We start from the raw sequence: 20,381 nt of genomic DNA on the forward strand, positions 1-20,381 counted from the left end.
AGTAATAGATTAAAAGTTTATTGCGGGAAAAATAACTGTAACAGTACACCTTCTTAAATAAATATGAATGAATAAACTGACTTTTCTAAAAGGCACCACATGAACAATGAAAGCGTTCTATATCAAACATCCACCAGACACTAAACGACTGTGTCCGGATCCCACGAGTATTTCGCACCACTAGTGTTCCTCAGGTCGTCAATCAACTCCATATCCTGCGGGGGAATCTCGAAGTCGAGGGCAATATTCTCGTCGATGTGCGCTTGAGATCGCGCTTTCGGTAAAATACCGACGTTTCGCTGAATTGCCCAGCGCAGTAAAATCTGTGCTGGCGAACGGTTGAGACGAGTGGCCACTTCAGCTACGACCGGATCGTCCCTTAGATCGGTACTGATGGAGGTACCGAGCGAAGAGTACGCTTGCAGAAATATTCCCTCCGAGCGGCACAGTTCAAGCAGCTCTGGCTGGAAGAAGTGGGGATGCCATTCCACCTGAAAAGATAGGAAACATTTTACTAGGAGGAGTTCATCATTCCGAAAATGCATGTTTATGTTGGATGTATTCTGTGAATGAAAGCTATACTGAAGCACAACTGAAACATGTACCAGTTGCAGGCGATTCATATCATTCATAGCTTAGGCGGTTAGTATTTGGTCTGATTCCATAAAGTTGAAGGTTAAATGAGTCATCCAAATAAGTCATTGAAAAATTTGCGATTTTACTTATTATTCAAAATTCCATTTTTACTATTCGTTATGACTGGTCACTATAATCTACGAGTACAAGGGGACCCGGAGTTATCAAAACAGTGGATAATTCGGACCCCCTCGGTTTTCCCAGGAAATTGTAAGACTTTCTGACTGTCGTACACATTCGTGGAACCGCTATATGACATCAAATTTTAATCGCATTTTTCTGTGCTTACATGCTTTGTGTTTCTTAGAAAGTTTTTTGTTTATATTTTTTGACACAACGTCAAATTGAATACTTAATTTGTTAACGAAATATTTCAACATCTCAATGAGTTTATAATTTTCTCTCACCGATAGCAGAAATAGTTTTCTGTTTGATGTCACTTGACAATCATTTTGCTATCGATTTTGATCCTTTAACCGTTAAAACGACCAAATCGATATCAACCAGAGTAATCATTGCCTGCAGCATCACAACATTAAGTAGTTAAATAAGTTATTGGATTTGTGTTTCGCCTACGTCTCATCAGAATCTGACACTAACTTAGTGACAGGATTGACTCTAGCTCCGAAAACGAAAACACCATTTGTGTTTCTGAACAAACCCCTAGTCATGCGTGATGTTCCGCAAAAATGGAAAAAAAAGTTTTTGCCTAATTTTTTCTCCACTAATAAGAAATATAGTATAGTAGATCAAGTAGTGTTTAATTTGCAATCAGACTTTAGTCGGGTACCCTCAACATCATATATAAATTTTGAATATCCAAATAAAAGCGTGTACGTTAATGTTCCTATATTGCCTCCTTGTATGAATCCTGATATGTTGTTGAACAGAGAAAAAGAGCGAAGACCAAGTTTCTCTTTTGTAGAACAAATGCCAGTCAGTCAGTAGATTTTTATTAAGATTTTCTGATGATCTTCTATGCCGGAACCGCTTCTAAATTGGTTGCCTTATCATTTCACTAATTTAGGCAGATTTCTCGTTCGACGAAATGCAGATACCCGAAAAATTAGGAAATTCGAGCTCGTCCCTGCAAGCTTTTTAAAGCATTTTGTTGTTTGTAGACGGCTTCGCACAGTGGATTTATTTCACAGCTCAAACCCATAACGTTGTTCCGGGCTATACCTCATGCAGGAGGAGAAAACTCCTCGAAAATTTGCCAGGGTCGTCTTGGAGCTAGCAACTGGATTATCCAGAAAGTAATTTTAAGAAAATCCCCCCAAGGCTCAAATTGTATAAGGCCTTTGCTCACGGCAATGTTCCTAGAGGATTCAAGTTTGTTTTCGTGAAGAAGCTCACGAAAACAAAATTTGACAAGGAATCTGTTCCTTTAGCGAGAAAACCAGTACTTTTGTGACTGATAAGACTATGAATTCGGAAGAATTTAAAAGGAAGTGCCCCAACAGACGTGATTTACACTGCATTAAGTTCCATGAGGGTCGAATTACGTGTTGGCCAAATATAGTCAGCTGCCATAACACCAAGGATGTGTTGCAATTGTACAACGACAATGGAGCAGTTCATCTCAAAGGAGCCGCCTAATTGTTGCCAGTTCCGTTCAATAGAAAAATATTGAGCGATAATGAAAATCAAACTGAAGATGAATGGAGCAGTTACCAGCGACATTGGCCGGATGACGAATTGGTGGAATCGACTAACCGATGCCGTGACTAAATAAAGGTGTGCACAGGTTGACGGCATGAATTGAAAACTGTCAGCAAAATTGATCTTAGATAGGGTATGGCGCCTGTTATGGCAGTAGAGTTGTGACCCTATTTCGCATCTCTTGGTTTCGAACCAAGCATATGGGATAATGACAATATCTAGTTGGCTGAACCAGCTGTGCAAAAAAAAGTTCAAGTTATAGGCTTTATTTGTAGTGCATATATTTGTTTAGAACGGTCCTCTAAATTCTAGTTTTAATTAAAGTAAAAAACATCTTCTGGAAATGTCTGCTATTTCGCCTCATTCACATAGTGAAACGAAACAGCACGCAGCGGTGCTTAACTAAACGATTTGCTATGAACCGACAATTACCGCTTCCTATCTCGTTATTCCGTCAGAAATATGTTTTCCATTTCCATTTCTTTTTAATTCACTACAAAAGCACTCGTTGAACGCTAGAATAGGCCTAGTACTAAAATACGTGATTCAGAAACAGAGTTAAAAATAATCGAAGCTCTATTTTGACGGCTGAAAATGAACCTGATGCGACTCGCGGTGAACAGAAAAAATATTCATTCAAATATCTATGCTATTCATTCAGTTGAATATCGTACAATATATTCATTTCACTAATTACACTAGTTTACAAATTTTAGGTTAATTGCATGAAGTTAAGAAAAAAGATGTTTTCTAAGTCAATTTTGGGTCGCTGAGCACGAAAATCATATCCATTTTCTTTTTCAAAGAACCGTTTTTGTGATTTTTTGAAAAAGGTGTTTTTGAGCACTTTTTGCAGTTTTTGGTCAATATCTCAGGAACAAATCTTCCGATTAACACGACTCACCATTCGAAAGGTATTGATGTGCACATTCCAAAAATATATAACATGTTAGGATAAACTATCAACAATTTAGGGATAAGATCAACCAAAGTCAAAAAATGTAGTGTTTGGTAAAATTACTAATTTTTAGTTGATTTTTCAGAAAAAAATAAATCAGCAAAAAAAATCTTTTAAAATCTTATGTGACAGACAAATTTCTCACGTGAATTTTAAGCCTAAGATCACGAAAATCCGACAAAAACTGATGATGTTATTAAGCACCGAGTGAAAATTGCTCTGTTTTTCACATATCTCTTTTGGTCTTAAATAAAATTACACTAGTTCACAAGAAAAATGAAATTACGAGAAAAAGTGTTTAGTACTCTATTTCTCTTTCAAAGCAGTTCGAGTTAAAAAAAACTGTTTTAATCCACCTAGCGTTGCAATTGTGCCTTTCTCATTTCTCTAAACTATGGCACGGAGGCTGTTTATGTTCAACATAATTGTGGAAATGTCCATTACATTCTTAGTACACTTTGCACTTATACACAATGGCATGCCAGCCACGAACTTGATGAGCTACGTGTCGACGGTGAAACACTTGAAACAAAAAAATATCATACTCCATTAGTCTAATCAGCATTAGATCAATGTTATCTGCATGCTAACTCATTTTGTCATGCGGGGATGGGTATGTGAGGAGGGCGAAAGTCCCATGAACGAACGACTCCCCAGCTTAAATTGGTATGCTTTGTAATATAGTGGTGGTATAAAGATGATGGGGTTGAAAGGGAGGGGTATGAGGTGGTGGTCTGAGGGGTGATTTAAGGAGATTTTTAAAGGAGGGGAGTGAACAGTAGAGGGGGGGTGTAACCCCTCTCCGTAAACCATCAACTACGCCCCTGTTAAAATCCAGAAACCTTACGCGAGTCAAAAAAAAATTTGGCCGGGATTAGGTTGACGTTTTTCAGAGTGATTGCAAAACCTTTCTATATGAGAAAGGCAAAAATGTGCCAAAATCCAAAAAAGTGAATCTTCGTCAAATTTTTTTCGTGTTTGCATCAAATCTCGACGTTTCATGCACCTTGAACACATTTAGCATCAAAAATAAAAATTCTATTTTTAATTTTTCCTATAGTTTTTATGAGAAATTTCTGTGTGGCCGCACTCTGAAACCCGTAATTCCGGAACCAGAATTCCGATCGATCCAAAATTCAATAGCAGCCGATGAGAAGGTTGCACCTTTCATTTGAGACTAAGTTTGGGCAAATCGGTCCAGCCATCTCTGAGAAAAATGAGTGACATTATTTGACACATACGCACATACATACACACACATACACACACATACACACACATACACACACACATACACACACACATACACACACATACAGACTTTTTCCTATCTCGACGAACTGAGTCGAATGGGATATGACACTCGGCCCTCCGGGCCGGGATTAGGTTGACGTTTTTCAGAGTGATTGCATAACCTTTCTATATGAGAAAGGCAAAAATGTGCAAAATCCAAAAAAGTGAATCTTCGTCAAATCTTTTTCGTGTTTGCATCAAATCTCGACGTTTTATGCACCTTGAATACATTTAGCATCAAAAATAAAAATTCTATTTTTAATTTTTCCTATAGTTTTTATGAGAAATTTCTGTGTGGCCGCACTCTGAAACCCGTAATTCTGGAACCAGAATTCCGATCGATCCAAAATTCAATAGCAGCCGATGGGAAGGTTGCACCTTTCATTTGAGACTAAGTTTGGGCAAATCTGTCTAGCCATCTCTGAGAAAAATGAGTGACATTATTTGACACATACGCACATACATACATACACACACATACACACACACATACACACACACATACACACACATACATACACACATACACACACATTCAGACTTTTTCCGATCTCGACGAACTGAGTCGAATGGGATATGACACTCGGCCCTCCGGGCCGGGATTAGGTTGACGTTTTTCAGAGTGATTGCATAGCCTTTCTATATGAGAAAGGCAAAACAGTTTTTTATTTGGTTCCGCTTTTTTGTTTTTGCTCTATTTTTTATTACAGAAAAATTTTTTTTCATATTTTCAGAATCTAATGTGACAGATTTTAAAAAATTTAAGGTAATCGCGATAAGCTAAGAAGAAAGGTGTTTCCTCAGTTAATTTTGGATCGCTGAATAGGAAAACCAAGTCCATTTTTTTCAAAGAATCATTTTCAAGATTTCTTTGAAAAGGGTGTTTTTGGGCACTATTTTAGTTATTTGTCAATATCTTATTCAAATAGGATCTGATCGAAAAAGTTCGAAAGCTATTGATGTGCCCTTTCCGAAAATGTATAATATGCGTAGATCAAAATGTACATTTATTATGATTACAATCGACCAAAGTAAAAAAAAGTCTAAAGTTTGACCTTTTTTAAAAAAATGCATATTTCTAATATTTTTTTTATAATAAATCAAGGACAGAAGAAAAGTCTTTTAGAATCTAATGAGATAAATAATCATTTTGCATAAATGTTAATCCAGTGGTCACAAAAGTCGGATGAAAAATGTAGATGGTATACTGGTAACCACTGAGTGAAAATTGTAACTTTTTCATTTTTCGCACAATCATACTGCTCAAATAATTTATACTTGATAGTTATTGTTTGTGTTGGGTACTGTCTTGTCGAGCTTGCATCCATCCATCCTGCGGCATTTGAATGGGTTTGGATATTTCATTGTACAACTAAGTGCTCTTTTTAAAATGTGGAAATATCGTTGGAAAAGTTTTGTTTTGTCTGTGGTGAGTACATATTTTACGATTTGAAGGAATTTTCGCCTTCTGCTTCAACAGGCTTCACAGCAGATTTTCAGCTCACAGAATATTACGTGGCTAGTGCTACGATCCCACTGAGACTCGTTCCCGATAGGGACTCGAATATATGACGACTGGTTTATGAGACCAGTGCTACACCCTCTAAACCGCCGCACCAGGGCAGGGTCCGCTAAAATAATAAAATTTCTATTTCGCTCAATGTACCATAGCATCAACATTTTCCATCCGATGTTAGTGATATTAGGCTTAAAATTAACGTAAACATATTTTCTGTCATCTTAGATTCTAAAAGGTTCGAAAAAAAATTTGTTTTGTGGTAAAAAAATCATTTAAAAATGAGTAACTTTTAAAAATGGTCAAAAATGCACTTTTTTTAAACTTTGGTCGCTTGCAGCACTAAAAATTTTACATATGATCGACACATATTATATGTTTTTGGAAAGGGCATCTCGGCACCTTTCAACTTGCATATTGAATAAATTAATTGAACGATTTTGACACGAAATATTGACTAAAAACTACAAAAAGTGCTCAAAAACGAGTTTTTTGAGAAAATCACAACATCGCTTCTTTGAACAAAAAAATAAATATTGTTTTCGTGTTCAGCGACCCAAAACTAGTCTAAAAAATACTTTTTCTTGGAGCTTCATTTTTCTTGTAAACTAGTGTTATCTAGAAAAACCTGTTTTAATCCACCTATTGTGCCTTTCTCATTTCTCCAAACTATGATTTAATAGCTGGTTTGTACAATATAACATTATGGAAATGTCTTTCATTCTTATTACACTTGGTAAGTATATATAATAGCACCTTTTTACATTCTTCGCGATATCGGTTTGAATCGGAGTTTTCTATGTGATCGCACTCCACAACCCGTAACTCCGGAGTCGGAAGTCGGATGGAGATGGAATTTAATATCAGTTTCCGGGGACACAACACCTTTCATTTCAGACTAAGTTAATCAAATCGGTCTAGCCATTTTCGAGAAACCAATATAACCGTTATTCTGAATTTGGATGCTTCCGGATCCGTCGACTTTGAATGACTATTAGTGACCTAGATCTACAAATTCAACAGTTGTGTTTACATTTTGGAAAAAAATTCACCTTTTTACATTCATCGCAGAATTTGTTAGAATCGGGATTTGCTGCGTGATCGTACGTATCACCCTGTAATTCAGGAACCAGAACTCGGATCCACACAAAATTCAACAGCAGCTGATGGACCTTTCATTTAAAATCAAGTTTGTCAAAATCGGTTCAGAAAATTCCGAGAAACCGATGTGGACAAATCAACAAATTTTGTTTTGTAACCATACTCTTCAACTCGTAATCCGGAACAAGATGTCGGTTGAAAATGAAATTCAATAGCAACCTATGAGAATATTATACCTTTCATTTGAATCTTAGTTTGTAAAAATCGGTTCAGCCATCTCCAAGAAACCGATGTGGACATTTTGTTAACAAATCCGCACATACACACATACATATATACTTTTATTTATTTATTTATTTATAATATATGAGAAAGGCAAAAGAATAACATTTAATTAGCTCAATCAGCATGAGTTCAATGTTATCTTCATGTGATTATATTTTGAAATGTTGGTGGAATTGGTTTGAAAGTGAAGGGAATGGGGGGTTAATAGAGTGGGAGTGGAGGATGCGTCAGAAATCCTTCATCTTATTTCGGTATACGGGGGGAATGAAGGAAATGCGGGCGCGAGGGTGGTCCAAGGGGAGGGGAATGATGAAGGAAGGAGGTGTAAGGGCAAGGCGGTGGGGGGGGGAGGGGCGGCGACGGAATACTCAACTGCATATTTTGCCTTCCATTTGAGACTTGGTTTGAGAAAATCGGTTCAGTCATCACCGAAGAACCGATGTGACTTTAATTGTGGAATATACCCGGAATTCCGGACTACCGGAATCGTCGATAGTGGACAATATAGTCAAAGAATGTTTGATTGGCAATCAGTGAATTAGATCTGCGATTAGAAGTAATTTGGTGACTATTTCCATAGTTTTTAGCCTCTGAGGTATTACGATTGTACCGATTTATATGGGAAATTCCAGTGTATCCTTACTAACACCCCTGTAACTCCGGATGCAAGAGTCAGAACCGAATGAAATTCAGCAGCAGTCAATGGTATTACTGTATCTTTCATTTGAAATCAAGTTTGTAAAAATCGGTAGAGAATTCGCTGGGGAATGGGTGTGATATTAGCTTAGGAACTTGGCGGGTTCCCCGGGGGCGTCATGAACCGTGATAGGTGGCCAATGTGGTCAAAGCTGCTTTGATTGATCATTAGTGATCTAGACCCGCAAACTAGAGTAATGTTACATCAATTTTAATATGTTTTACATCATTTGAACATCATGGTGGTACCAGTTTATATGGGAATTTGCTGTGTGACCGCACTCTTCAATCCGTAACTCCGGAACCGGAAGTCGGATCAACTAAAAATTCGATAGCAGCTTATGGGAGCGTTATACCTTTCAGATGAAACTAAGTTTGCGAAAATCGGTTCAGCCATCTCTGAGAAAATTGTGTGAGTTTAGCTGACACACACACATACACACACAGACATTTGCCGATCTCGACGAACTGAATCGAATGGTGTATGACACTCGGCCCTCCGGGCCTCGGTTAAAAAGTCGATTTTTACAGTGATTGCATAGCCTTTCTTTATATGAGAAAGGCAAAAAGGTTTTCAAATGCCGGTAACGCATATAAAACAACAATCATCATCGCTTACATTGTGCCAGGGCCTACTTTGATGCGTTTGATTCGTTGCTGCACGCTCCCTTCGTGTAATAATCGAAGCCGAATGAAAAGCTTCATGGGCGAATGGGCGGTTTGTTCGTTTGACGTTTTCAGCTGCGCCACTGAATATTGAAAATGAATGCGGCTGAATATGATCAATTTTCATTCAATGAATTTGAATATTTTAAACTCTACGGTGGTGCATATTATCGCCTTGTTTTTCCAGATACACTACCACAATCAAAACAAACTTTTTGCATGCATCGCAGAGAACCAAATCACCAGTTCGGCAAAACTAAAACATAAACTTGAAAATATATTGTAATCCAATTTCAGGTACCAATAATCAATCATTTCAAGTTATTCAACTGGTTCCTTACCCTAGTTTATTGATTGAAGAAAAGGTAAAAAATATACGCATTTAAAGTGTCCCATGTCTAAATGATCTAAATGAATAATTATCTAGACATTTGGCACTAAATGAGGAAAATAAATGGTAGTTTTACGCTTCATTGATTACAATGAATTTTATATCTAAATAAAAGGAACAAATAAAACTCTATATTCGAAATTTTCAGTTCTGTCTTCTATAACTCAGACAGATTGGAATACTGTATGCGCGTAAACTAACAGAATTGAAAACAGTTCTTCCCGTTATGATTACTTGTACTTTGAAGGCGAAGAACAATGTCTCCTATTTCTTTTGTATCAAACTATACCGTGGCGGTTGTTGTTATGTATTGTCGTTCCCATTCGTCTGTACTTGACGATCAAGAACCCTGTGTACAAGGACGGTAACAAAGATGTCGTAATTAAGAGAGGAGGAATCGACTTCATTTAAGAGATTGAAAGAACGTCTACCCAGATGTTCTCAACAATGTTTGAGTAACGAGAAAGCGACAAGCTCGACCAACAACTTACTTTCTGACCGCACGAAATTATAAATCTTCATTATTGCTGAAATATAAGTCTCAACGTATGAGTTTTTATTAGTGCTTAGAACAAACTACATACGTGAGATTACTGCAAATCAGTACTGTAAACAAGGGATATCACAGAAAATATTAGCATATTGAAGGAGGAAAATGTTAAAACTTTTACCAAACCAGCTAAATTGGGGGGAGCACGTACCCCCGTGCTTCTGCCTGGAGCCGCCAATGATATTCTAGTCGTTCACTAACAACAAACTATAACTGTCGATCATTTCATTTTGCTAGCATAAAAGAATATTTTAAAAAATCACTTATCAGTTTGTTTTCTAGAGCCTAATAAGCATTAGTAGAAATTATCTCGAAATGCAAATTACATTCTAATTAGAAGTATACGATTTAAAAAAAAATATTTTATTTCTATTTGAATTATACATTACATCAAAATAACTCAGATCAGTAATACACCCACGGCACCACTTTTACTGTGAGCACGGCGATCAAACACCAATAATTACTAGCTTGATCTGGAGACCTTAACCCGAAGTCAGCTAGAATGAATAATTGAGCTTCATATCAAATCAAATAATACCTAAGCACTTCTGAGCATGCACGTATAATGACAAATCATATATTACTCAACCGCAAGTTCTAACATAGCGTAGGTTAAATAGACAACATTTAACGTGACCCGTTCATACTGTTTCGAAGACTGGACGTGACTAAAAAGAACAATGGATGTTTCTTGGAGGCTGTTTGTGGATTTCGTTGACAATTTTCAATTTCGAATAACACGCAATGGATTAGACTATTATTTTGACTTACTGTCTGTTCCATTATTGGATGAAGGATAAACAGAAACCTCTTACAACATTTATCGATCATGTTTTGCAACGTCTCTTGTATCTTTCCGAATCATAGTGCCTTATATTTTTGCACTTCTTACTAATAACACCAAACTTATTGGGGATCCCGGTAAACTTGACTAGGTTTACTCACGTAAAGTTACAGGTTAACTCACGTAGGGTTTACAGTCCTATAAAATCCATTGAAATTTAATGCGCAAATATCCTGTATGTGTTCATTATTTTTTGCAGAATTTTTAATATAAAGGGTGTTTTATTCATTTTTTTATTTGCGATTTTTTGATGACTGAGTTGACATATCTAACAAATTTCGTAAAACTTGAAAAATTAAAAAAAAATAGTATAAACAATACACGCAAAACTACTTATACCCAAATTCAAGAGAAAATACCCAATGGGTTATTTTCCGCAGATTTTTTTCCGTGATGCAATTTGATGTGGAACACCCTTTGATAGCGTTCTCTCAAAACCGCGTTTTTCAAATTGACGAACACAATAACTCAATAACTAATCAACGAATTGACTTGATTTTTTTTACTAGAATGCGCAATATGTGTAGCCAGACAACCAAATAAATTTTTTCTCTATTATTTTGAAGAAAAATGAGCGAATTTTATAGTATGAGATTTTTCGGTTTTCATGAAGACATTTTTTAAAACTCTAACTTTTTTTTCTATTTTTTGTTTTTGGTTCATAGAGTAACTACAAGTCTAAGCTTTACAAATCTTATTGAGTTTCCTGTGTCAGACAATTTTAACAAGAGTTATCGTGTTCGCCGCGGCATTCCTCGATGTGAAAATTGTTAGACGTTTACTCTTGGAACGCTCGTATGTGTGGCTCTGCGTGACTGATTTTTTTTTTCGTGCGCGTTGAATGTATAAATAAATCTTAATATTGCACAAAAAATCATTGTTGCCTTGCCTTCAAAATCGTAAAACAAAATAACTTCCAGTTTGACCACTTTACACCAGGCGCTCCATTAAACGCGGCATGGGTCAGACATGTTTGGAACGGCAGTGAAATAACTTAAAAAATAAGAGCTTATGTTAATTCATCTACCAAAAAATGCTATACATTCCGCTATCGTCAAAACGAGTATTTAATCTCAGGTTTCCTTATGTCACCCTTGTATTTAATATATCCCGTTTATTAAAAATATCCCGCTCCAGTTCGCTGATTTTTCATCGTGAAATTTACTTAACCTGCCGGCAGTCGCGCTAGTGCACTGAGTCCATGCTGCTCTGAAGGTCTAGCGAAATCATCTTAGGGCACTAGCAGCTGCTCGTTCAGTGGGCCATAAACGCGACTTCCGGAGGGTTAACAAACGTATTTTTATTTGAACCCCATAAAATCGCGTCAGTATTTTGCAAAATTGATACAATTTGTTTATCTTCAGTTTGCCGTGCAAATTACGAACTCTGTGTATCGCGTGCATATTTTGTCGAAACTGTTTGATCATATTGTTTTATATTAAGTTTCATGGAATTTGAATACGTCTCGCCTTCATCTGGTGACCGGGCTAGCCTAAAAGTTCTCCCCGAGCTCCCCAAAAAAAATCGACACTATAAAATCCGGCTAAAAATAAAAAATCTGTTCGCAGGTTTATCCGTGTAGATATAAAAAGTCGACTAAAACACTACTTTGTAAGAACCGGTTATATTTTGTCCGGTTTTTACACTGAAGGTTTGTTTTCAACAGATACTTATAGGAGAGACCCATTCCAATTAAGATGCTTGAAATTTCTATTCATATTATACAGTCGTGATTCGCTGGTTGGGCCACAGCCTTGTCTAACTAACGAATTTGATTCGCTAGTTGGACCGACTGACAAATGTCAAAAACTCTCCAAAGAAGATGTTAGCAGTGTAAATGCATCTGTTCACATCTCTAAATATTGTCAGATTGATTGTCAAAGTAAATTTGACATGAGATTTTGGCATTCAGATGCTTTTTAGTTGGACAATAATCCAACTAGCGGAGGTCCAACTAAAAAGTGGTCCAGTTAAAAAGTGTCTAACCAGTGAATCACGACTGTACTTTCTAATACATGTATTTAAAGCTGGTTTCATGAAACATTAATCCGACTTTTATTTTCAGTCGCTCAAATGTTAAGCCAACCTTTCCAAATCAAATTTACCGACATAGCTATCTACAATATACACCCAATATCGTGCTATTACTGCAACAACTGATTTTGACTACACGTTAAAATCTCACGAGTGATCATCTAAGCATACATTTTCAAAAATGCTATTCATCACTCCATTTTACACTAGCTTTGAGTTTTTCTCATAGGTATTGTGCTTTTCACCGAAGATTAGCATGCGACGGAATCAATTCAAAATAGCGAAAGAATTGAAAATATACCCTGTTAGCTCCATCCGCTCAGTTTAGAACAAACATCTAGCAATGTATAGGCCCTGTTGGTCAGATATCGGACGGTCATGAATTGACAGTTCATGGATTTATTCACCTCTTCACTACCTGTTGAGCGAAAATCGGAAATTATTTGCTACTATTTTTTGGTACCAATATAATTTATTGTTTAGTGTCCCTTTTTGATTCCTAACTCGATTCTTTTGCATCCTCCTAAGTTTTTCCTTGGTTCAAGACCAATAGTCGCTCGAACACTTCATATAAAAATCAATTCAAATTACATTTTTGTAGCCTTGCGGAATTGAAAAGGTTAAATCTTAAAAACGGCGGTTTCGCAATCTTGTCGCGATCTTGTCGCTATCTTGTTTTTTTTCGCTATTTTTAATAATTTCCAGTGATAACCACAATATGATATACATATCTCTTTCACTTCCATTCCGTGTGAGACGCGTTTGGTCACATTTTGCTAAGAACTCGGACGGAGAGCCACTTTGCTAATAATAAATCCATCACGATACCGGAGCAATATACATACTCTTATCTTTACACTCGAAAATAAAAGTGGCCTGAGCGATTATGCAATTTCTTTATAAAGCATAATTTCAAATTTGTTCGAATGGGAACTATTAATAATTCTATTGATGCGCAATGTGTGTTAAGCTAATGAGAATGAGTTTATTTATGTTGGAGTTTGAATAGTAAAACGTGCAAAAATGGCCTCCCACCGGTTCAACTGTCATACCTGATTTACAGCCGGTCGTACACCATTACAATCCGCCAACAGCTCCCGGATGTGTTTGACCATATAGTTCGATACACCAATCGATCGACATTTACCCTCGCGGTGCAGTTTGCAAAGCACATTCCAGGCGTTCTTTCGATACTGAACGTTTTCGGGATGAGATACCTGAAGGCCTGTAAGTGATTATTGATAGTTGTCACAGAATGCTACCCGCATCGGAAACCCTGTGCATGTATTGCCACGGCACAGTTGTAGTATAGGTGCAAACAGTGCTTTTTTCATTCGCACGGTCAACTAAAGAAATAGCTTACCGCTAACACCAGGCCAGTGGATGAGGTAAAGGTCAATATATTCGGTTTGTAAATTGGCCAATGACTTCTGTACGAGTTCCTCCACGAATTGTTCGCCTTTGTCGCGTTGAGAGACTGAACGGAAATTACGCAAGGTTAATAACAGTTCTATATTATCTATAATAGTATTGATCTATTGACATTTGCAAATAGCAAAAAGCGGGAGTTATTAACAGGCTCGGGTCGTTTGAGAGATCAAGGTTGACCAGCTAAACTTACTCAACTTGGATGTTATGAATATATCTTCTCGCTTCAAGTTGTGCTTGGGGAGTAAAGTCTTCAAGGCGTTTCCAATATGTTCCTCGTTGCGATATACGACAGCGGTGTCTATCAAAAGTCGAGAACAAAACGGAATTATTGAAACTAACCGCCAGAATTATTGAACCAAATTACAGACCGATGTGTCGATAGCCGGCCTTCAGCGCATAATCCAATGTTTCGTAGATCAAATGATTGCCGCGAATTTGGTACGTACCGACTGTAAATACAGGTAAATGGATAGTAGTTTGCAATCGCGTTTTAATATATTCAAATAACATTGAATAGAAATTCCCCAAGCCATGGGAAACGTTACATTAAGCTAGTTCGAATGTCCCATAGCCTCAATTTCTAGCTATCACTAAGTGAGGCATTTACATTTCACTGAATGAATAAGCAATTTCGCTCTACTAAATTGTGCTCTTGTACTACCATATTATGAATAAATTACTTAAGATTGTGTTATTAGTTCAATAATACATAAATTTTCAATGTACTCACAACCAATCAGCGGAATACTATGTCCTGAATTGAGTTTGAATGAGAGATTCATAGTTCGTTGGATTCTTAGTCACTTATCACACGAAAATTACACCGCAACTCACAAACGAAACACGGTCGATGAACAACAAATGTACACTGTCGATCGATAGGAAACTGTCAGAGTGGACATGCGATTGCAAGCCAATGAGGTATATATAGGTGTGGCAGAACACACGGTTTGCTAGTATTTGCAACCAAAAATATGTAAACAATCGAGAAGCACATCGGGTCGACGTCATAGCGTTCACACGATTCAATGGGAGCGGAACGAACGGTATGACGAAAGCAAGACGATTTATTCTGTGATCACTCACACCACTCATGTAAGATTCATCTTACGAATACCAAAGAGCCCTCTTCGCCATACCTGTATATATAACATTGATTACAAGCTGGTGCGCTGTATGTAATGCATAGAGAATAGACAACACATGCAACAGGTCGCGCTTACAGCAGTGGCGTACGGTACTTCAGAATCGAATAGCAAAAAGGGAATGGAAAATCGGACAGATTGGCTCTTGGTAATATTTGAAATGACAGTTTGCAGCCACTATTATTTATGTAGTTACTGTTTGGTCAATCGCAATCAAGAGGATGAATGTTTTGACGTTTCCTTGAAAAATGAATGAAGCCAACATAAGCTGGCTTTCTGGCTCGATTAGTTGCCAAAAATGACAGCGAGCGCGCTTTAAGCAATGTTCACATTGCTACGAACGCTGCGAACGCTACGAACCAATGTTGTTGATTCAACTCAAAACTTGTCGAATGTAAAAACCGTTCATTTTAATGTGTTTAATTGTTGCTCAGGTGGTAAAATCGTTAGGCTGTCAACACTGGCAAAACGTAAACAAGAACGAACACTGAGTCGTCTTTTTATCAGCCGTGATTTCAACAAATTTTAAAGACGCGTTTTGTTTGTTTTTAATTTTTCTTTGAGATTTTTTTCAAATGCCGTGCTTTATAAAAGAATGCAGTGAAAAGTTGTTTGAAGCGGTTGAATCAGGTGGTGTGTCCAGTCATAGGCAAGTAAAATCCTTTCCATTAAAAAGACTCAAACAAACATGCGCTCATCAGATTTTTGTGTTAGATTCCCAAAAGATGATGAAATTTGCATTTTTTTTTTATTTCGATTATAGAGGTTTTAACCTTAAGGTCATTCGCCTCTTCGGGTTAGAAAAATCTCTTATGAAAAATTTCCAACCCTATGTGCGGGGTCGGGACTCGAACTCAGGTGCGCTGCGTACAAGGCAATCGATTTACCAACTACGCTACGCCCAACCCCTAAATTTGCATTGCTTGGGCAAGATCCATCGAAATTTTTACCGGTCAAAAGATATCAAAAGAAGAGGTAAAGTTTGCTAGGATTTGCTGCAAACATTTCCGGCCAGAGGAATTCAAGGTTATCGGAAAAAACTAATGATTGATAAATCAACCATTCCAACAATTAAAAAAACGCGATCTCTGAAACGTAAGTTTATGTTGATCAAACAAACCAAAAGTTTGACTTATTTTGTGCCATCTTCTAGGGAATACCTCGAATTCGTGTATGACGATTCTCAAGTTGATGTAGTATTGAACACTTCGACGTGTAGCTCAAATAAAAGGTATGCTTGTTTCATAATAGCTATCTTTTTTAAAATCTTTCTTGTAGGTCCAGACGTGCGTATGTAGGAGATGTTGAGAAGTTTCGCGAAATATCAACCGATGAAGCTCTGCAAGTTTATAGGAGGTCCAATGCGAGCCAGAAAATAAGATTGCGGGCATTACAACAAACTAATCGTCGTCTCCAAACAGCGAATTGCTTGTTTGGAAGATCTTGTAGACCAAGCACGAGATAAACACATGCTTACCGAGGATGCTGCCAAGCATGTGCATTCGGTAAGATTAATGGGTTTTATTTTTTACTAGTATGCAATCTCAAATATGTTTCGCAGACCATTGATGGAACGGAGAGCTTGCTGAGAGACAAAATTTGAAGTCTTCAAGAAAAGGTCAGCGGTACAGCAGCTCATTAAAAACTTTCGCAATAACTCTTTACTTTTATTCACCGCGTGCATATGAGTATGTTCGACAGGCATTGGGAAACAGAATCCCGAGTCATAGATCTATCATTAGATGGTACTCAGCCATTGAAGGTGATCCTGGACTTACCGCCGAAACAATGTCTGTTCTGCAAATTAAAGCAAAGGCATCCTTAGAGCAAGGAAAACGCTTTTTGTTAACTCTGATGATGGACGAGATTGCCATACGCCGACAGGTGGAGTGGGACGATATCAGAAAGCGATTCAGCGGCACAGTTGAGTTTGGTGGATATATTGAAGACAATGCAGAAGATTTGCCAATGGCCAAAGAAGCTCTTGTGTTCATGGTCAATGGTGTCGCTGAGGCTTGGAAATTGCCCGTTTCCTATTTCTTAACTAATTCTCTCAATACAGATCAGAAGGCATCTTTAATAGAAAATGTTATTTCGTATCTATCAGATATCGGGGTTACTGTTATAGCATTTACTTTTGATGGAACTACTACGAATCTGGCTACCGTGAATAGACTTGGAGCGTGCTTGAAATATGGTAAGACTTTTAAAACTTTTTTTAATCATCCAGATACCGATGATCCCATTGCTATTATAATGGATGTTTACCATATGGTTAAACTAGTGCGCAACACGCTCGGTGTGAAACAGGTATTTAAGACGGATCAAGGTGATATTGAATGGAAGTTTTTCAAAAAGCTAAATGATTTACAAAACACATGTCGGCACAGTTTTAGTGGACGTTCTTTGGATCGTCATATACATTTTCAGAATGAAAAAATGCGTGTAGATTTGGCTACCGAACTGTTTAGTAATAAAGTTGGTGACACCATGGATGATCTCAAATCCATACTTCGAAAAAGCTGAATGCACTGTTAACTTCACCAGAGTCAATAACGTATTCGACGTTTTGCCTTTCTCAATAGAAAGGTATTGCAATTGCTCTGAAAACTGAATTTTTAACGGAGGCCCGGAGGAAATGAAAGATACAACGTTCCCATAGGCTGCTATTGAATTTGTGATGGATCCGACTTCCGGTTCCTGAATTACAGGGTGGTGAGCACGATCCCGCAGATTATGTCGATTTTAATAAATTCTGCAATGAATGCATAGAGGTGAAATTTTTTCCAAAATATGACCACAACTGCTTCGTTTTGTAGTATTAAGTCACTAACATCCATTCAAAGTCTCTTTGGCCACATTGGCCACCATCATCGGCTCTGGAAGCCCCGGCGGAAGTATCCAAATTCAGAATAACAGTCACATCGGTTTCTCGGAGATGGCTAGACCGAATCAACCAAACTTAGTCTTAAATGAAAGATGTTGCGTCCCCGTAAATGGCTATTAAATTGTATCCCGAACCGACTTCCGATTCCGGAGTTACGGGTTGTGGCGTGCGATCACATAGCAAATTGTGATTCAAACCGATACTCCGATAAAAGCAAAAAGGTAAAAATTTCGCTAAAATGTCCCTCAAACAACTTAAATTTGCAGTTCTACGTCACCGACAGCCAAACAAACTTTCGTTGAATACATTGACCACCATAGACGGTTCCGGAAGTGCCCGGGAAAAGCGGCCATTTTTCAAAACTAGCAAACTCATATCAGTTTCTCGGAAATGGTTGGGCCGATTTTCACAAACTCAGTCCCAAATGATAGCTATATTATCCCCACAGATTCTATAAAATTTCGCACGGATCGCTTATATGGTTCCGGAAATATAGACTGAACCGTCCCATATTCCCATATAAGCCGGAACTCAATTTTTTTTTTCAAAGGGGGGGACCCCATGAAATTTCAGAAATCGAATTCGTATTTTTGATGCCAAACATCTTTGAAATGCATTAAACGTCGAGATTTTTTGTTATAACGAATTTTTTTTTATAAAAATCGACTTTTTGGGACCGATTTCGCACCTTTTTTCAGTTCAATATTACTGTGGCTGTTTTTTCTTTTACAAAATTTTAGAACTCGAATAATGATTTCTTTTCTTGTTTATTTGTCACGTCATGTACAATAATAAAATGTAATATATGCATTTGAAAGCTTTTAATGAATATAAACAACGCAAACATTCTCGTGTCTATGATTGAGAAAGGCACAATTGCACCGCTAGGTGGATTAAAACAGGTTTTTTTGTCCAGACATCACAATGAACCTTATCAAATGAATAACGATGTTCGAGGTCCTCATAAATCTAAAGCTCGTACTTATCTAAATCTAAAGCTCGTAGTTATTACTGGTCGCTAGCAGCTGAGCATTTCATGAAAAAGTGCATGGAACAAAATTGATTCCTCGAATAATACTCCAAATTTTGTGAAACAGTTCACGTGAAAATTTCATTATCATGTTGCATGAAATTGTAAATGATTAGGGATATCTACTAAACATCACCAGCACGCAAAATAGATTGTAAGTCATGTACTAGGAATCATGAACCAGTTCACGAACACATGAATAATATTTTAAGATTTCGTAAACTATTTCACAAAAACGAATGGTAAGTTGTGACTATTATACTAGGTATCATGATACCAGTTCACGAATGCATGAATAATATTTTATGATTTCGTAAACTATTTCTCGAGCACGAATATTGGATCATGACCAATGTATTAGGAATCATGAACAAGTTCACGAATACGTGAATAATATTGCATGATTTCGAGAACTATTTCACGAGCACGGATATTGGATCGTTAATAATATATCAGGAATCATGAACCAGTTCACGAATACATGATCAATTTGTGATGATTTTGTGAACTATTTCACGAGCACAGATATTGGATCGTGACTAATATATTAGAGATCATGAATTAATTCATGAGGATTGAATGGATTCATGAATAAAATTCCGAAATTTGTGAAATAGTTCACGAGAAAATATCCAGAATATTTTGATTTTGTGAACTCAGGTTTCTATATCTATGAAAAACTTCATGAGTGTTGACTTTAGATATATGAATAATATTCATAATGTTGTGAAGTTCACAAAACAAATATTTCCACTAAAATAAACGTTATGCGGGCGTTACTGAAGGGAAATTGAACATAATTATAAAACCCATGATTTTTGTTCATGGTCCTGTTTTCATAACGTGATTGTTCCAGAATTCATGGCACTTTATTCACGATTTTGGGAACAATTTTTTTCCGTGCATCATGTACCGATCCGGTCAATCTGCAATCGACCCTGGTAATCAATTCATTCGCTTCACATGCTTCATGAACGTTCAAGGACTATAAACCTCTTCGTTTGACGAATTCATGCTCGAAAGAATGTGGAGTGGACCATGTATGATCAAAATATGAGCACAATCACCTAAGTCAGCACTATTTAAAGGGAACTTTATCTATTCGTGAGTCTTGCTTGTGACTACTTAACACACGTGTCATTCAGTTTAACAAGCTATTCCTCCTTCCATTAGCCACCGTTGCTACGCAACCACGACCCAACGCAAACAAATTCCAAATCAACGCCAAACATCATAACAAATGTCAATATAAT

The 20,381-nt window shown here is 37.2% G+C and overlaps 1 protein-coding gene across 1 annotated transcript; it reads right to left on the bottom strand.

Moving 5' to 3' along the window:
- Position 1: 1 nt before the first annotated feature.
- On the bottom strand, positions 2–14,955 carry LOC131679286 (glyoxal reductase-like). The gene is made up of 6 exons (XM_058959990.1): positions 14,797–14,955; positions 14,435–14,515; positions 14,257–14,364; positions 13,999–14,112; positions 13,688–13,860; positions 2–491 (listed from the first exon to the last, which is right to left on the bottom strand). Exons 1-6 carry the CDS (start codon positions 14,846–14,848, stop codon positions 141–143), a joined length of 879 nt encoding a protein of 292 aa, XP_058815973.1. The 5' UTR covers positions 14,849–14,955; the 3' UTR covers positions 2–140.
- Between the last annotated feature and the right edge of the window lie 5,426 nt (positions 14,956–20,381).

This window comes from Topomyia yanbarensis, chromosome 2 (assembly GCF_030247195.1).
Source record: "Topomyia yanbarensis strain Yona2022 chromosome 2, ASM3024719v1, whole genome shotgun sequence".
NCBI lineage: Eukaryota > Metazoa > Arthropoda > Insecta > Diptera > Culicidae > Topomyia > Topomyia yanbarensis.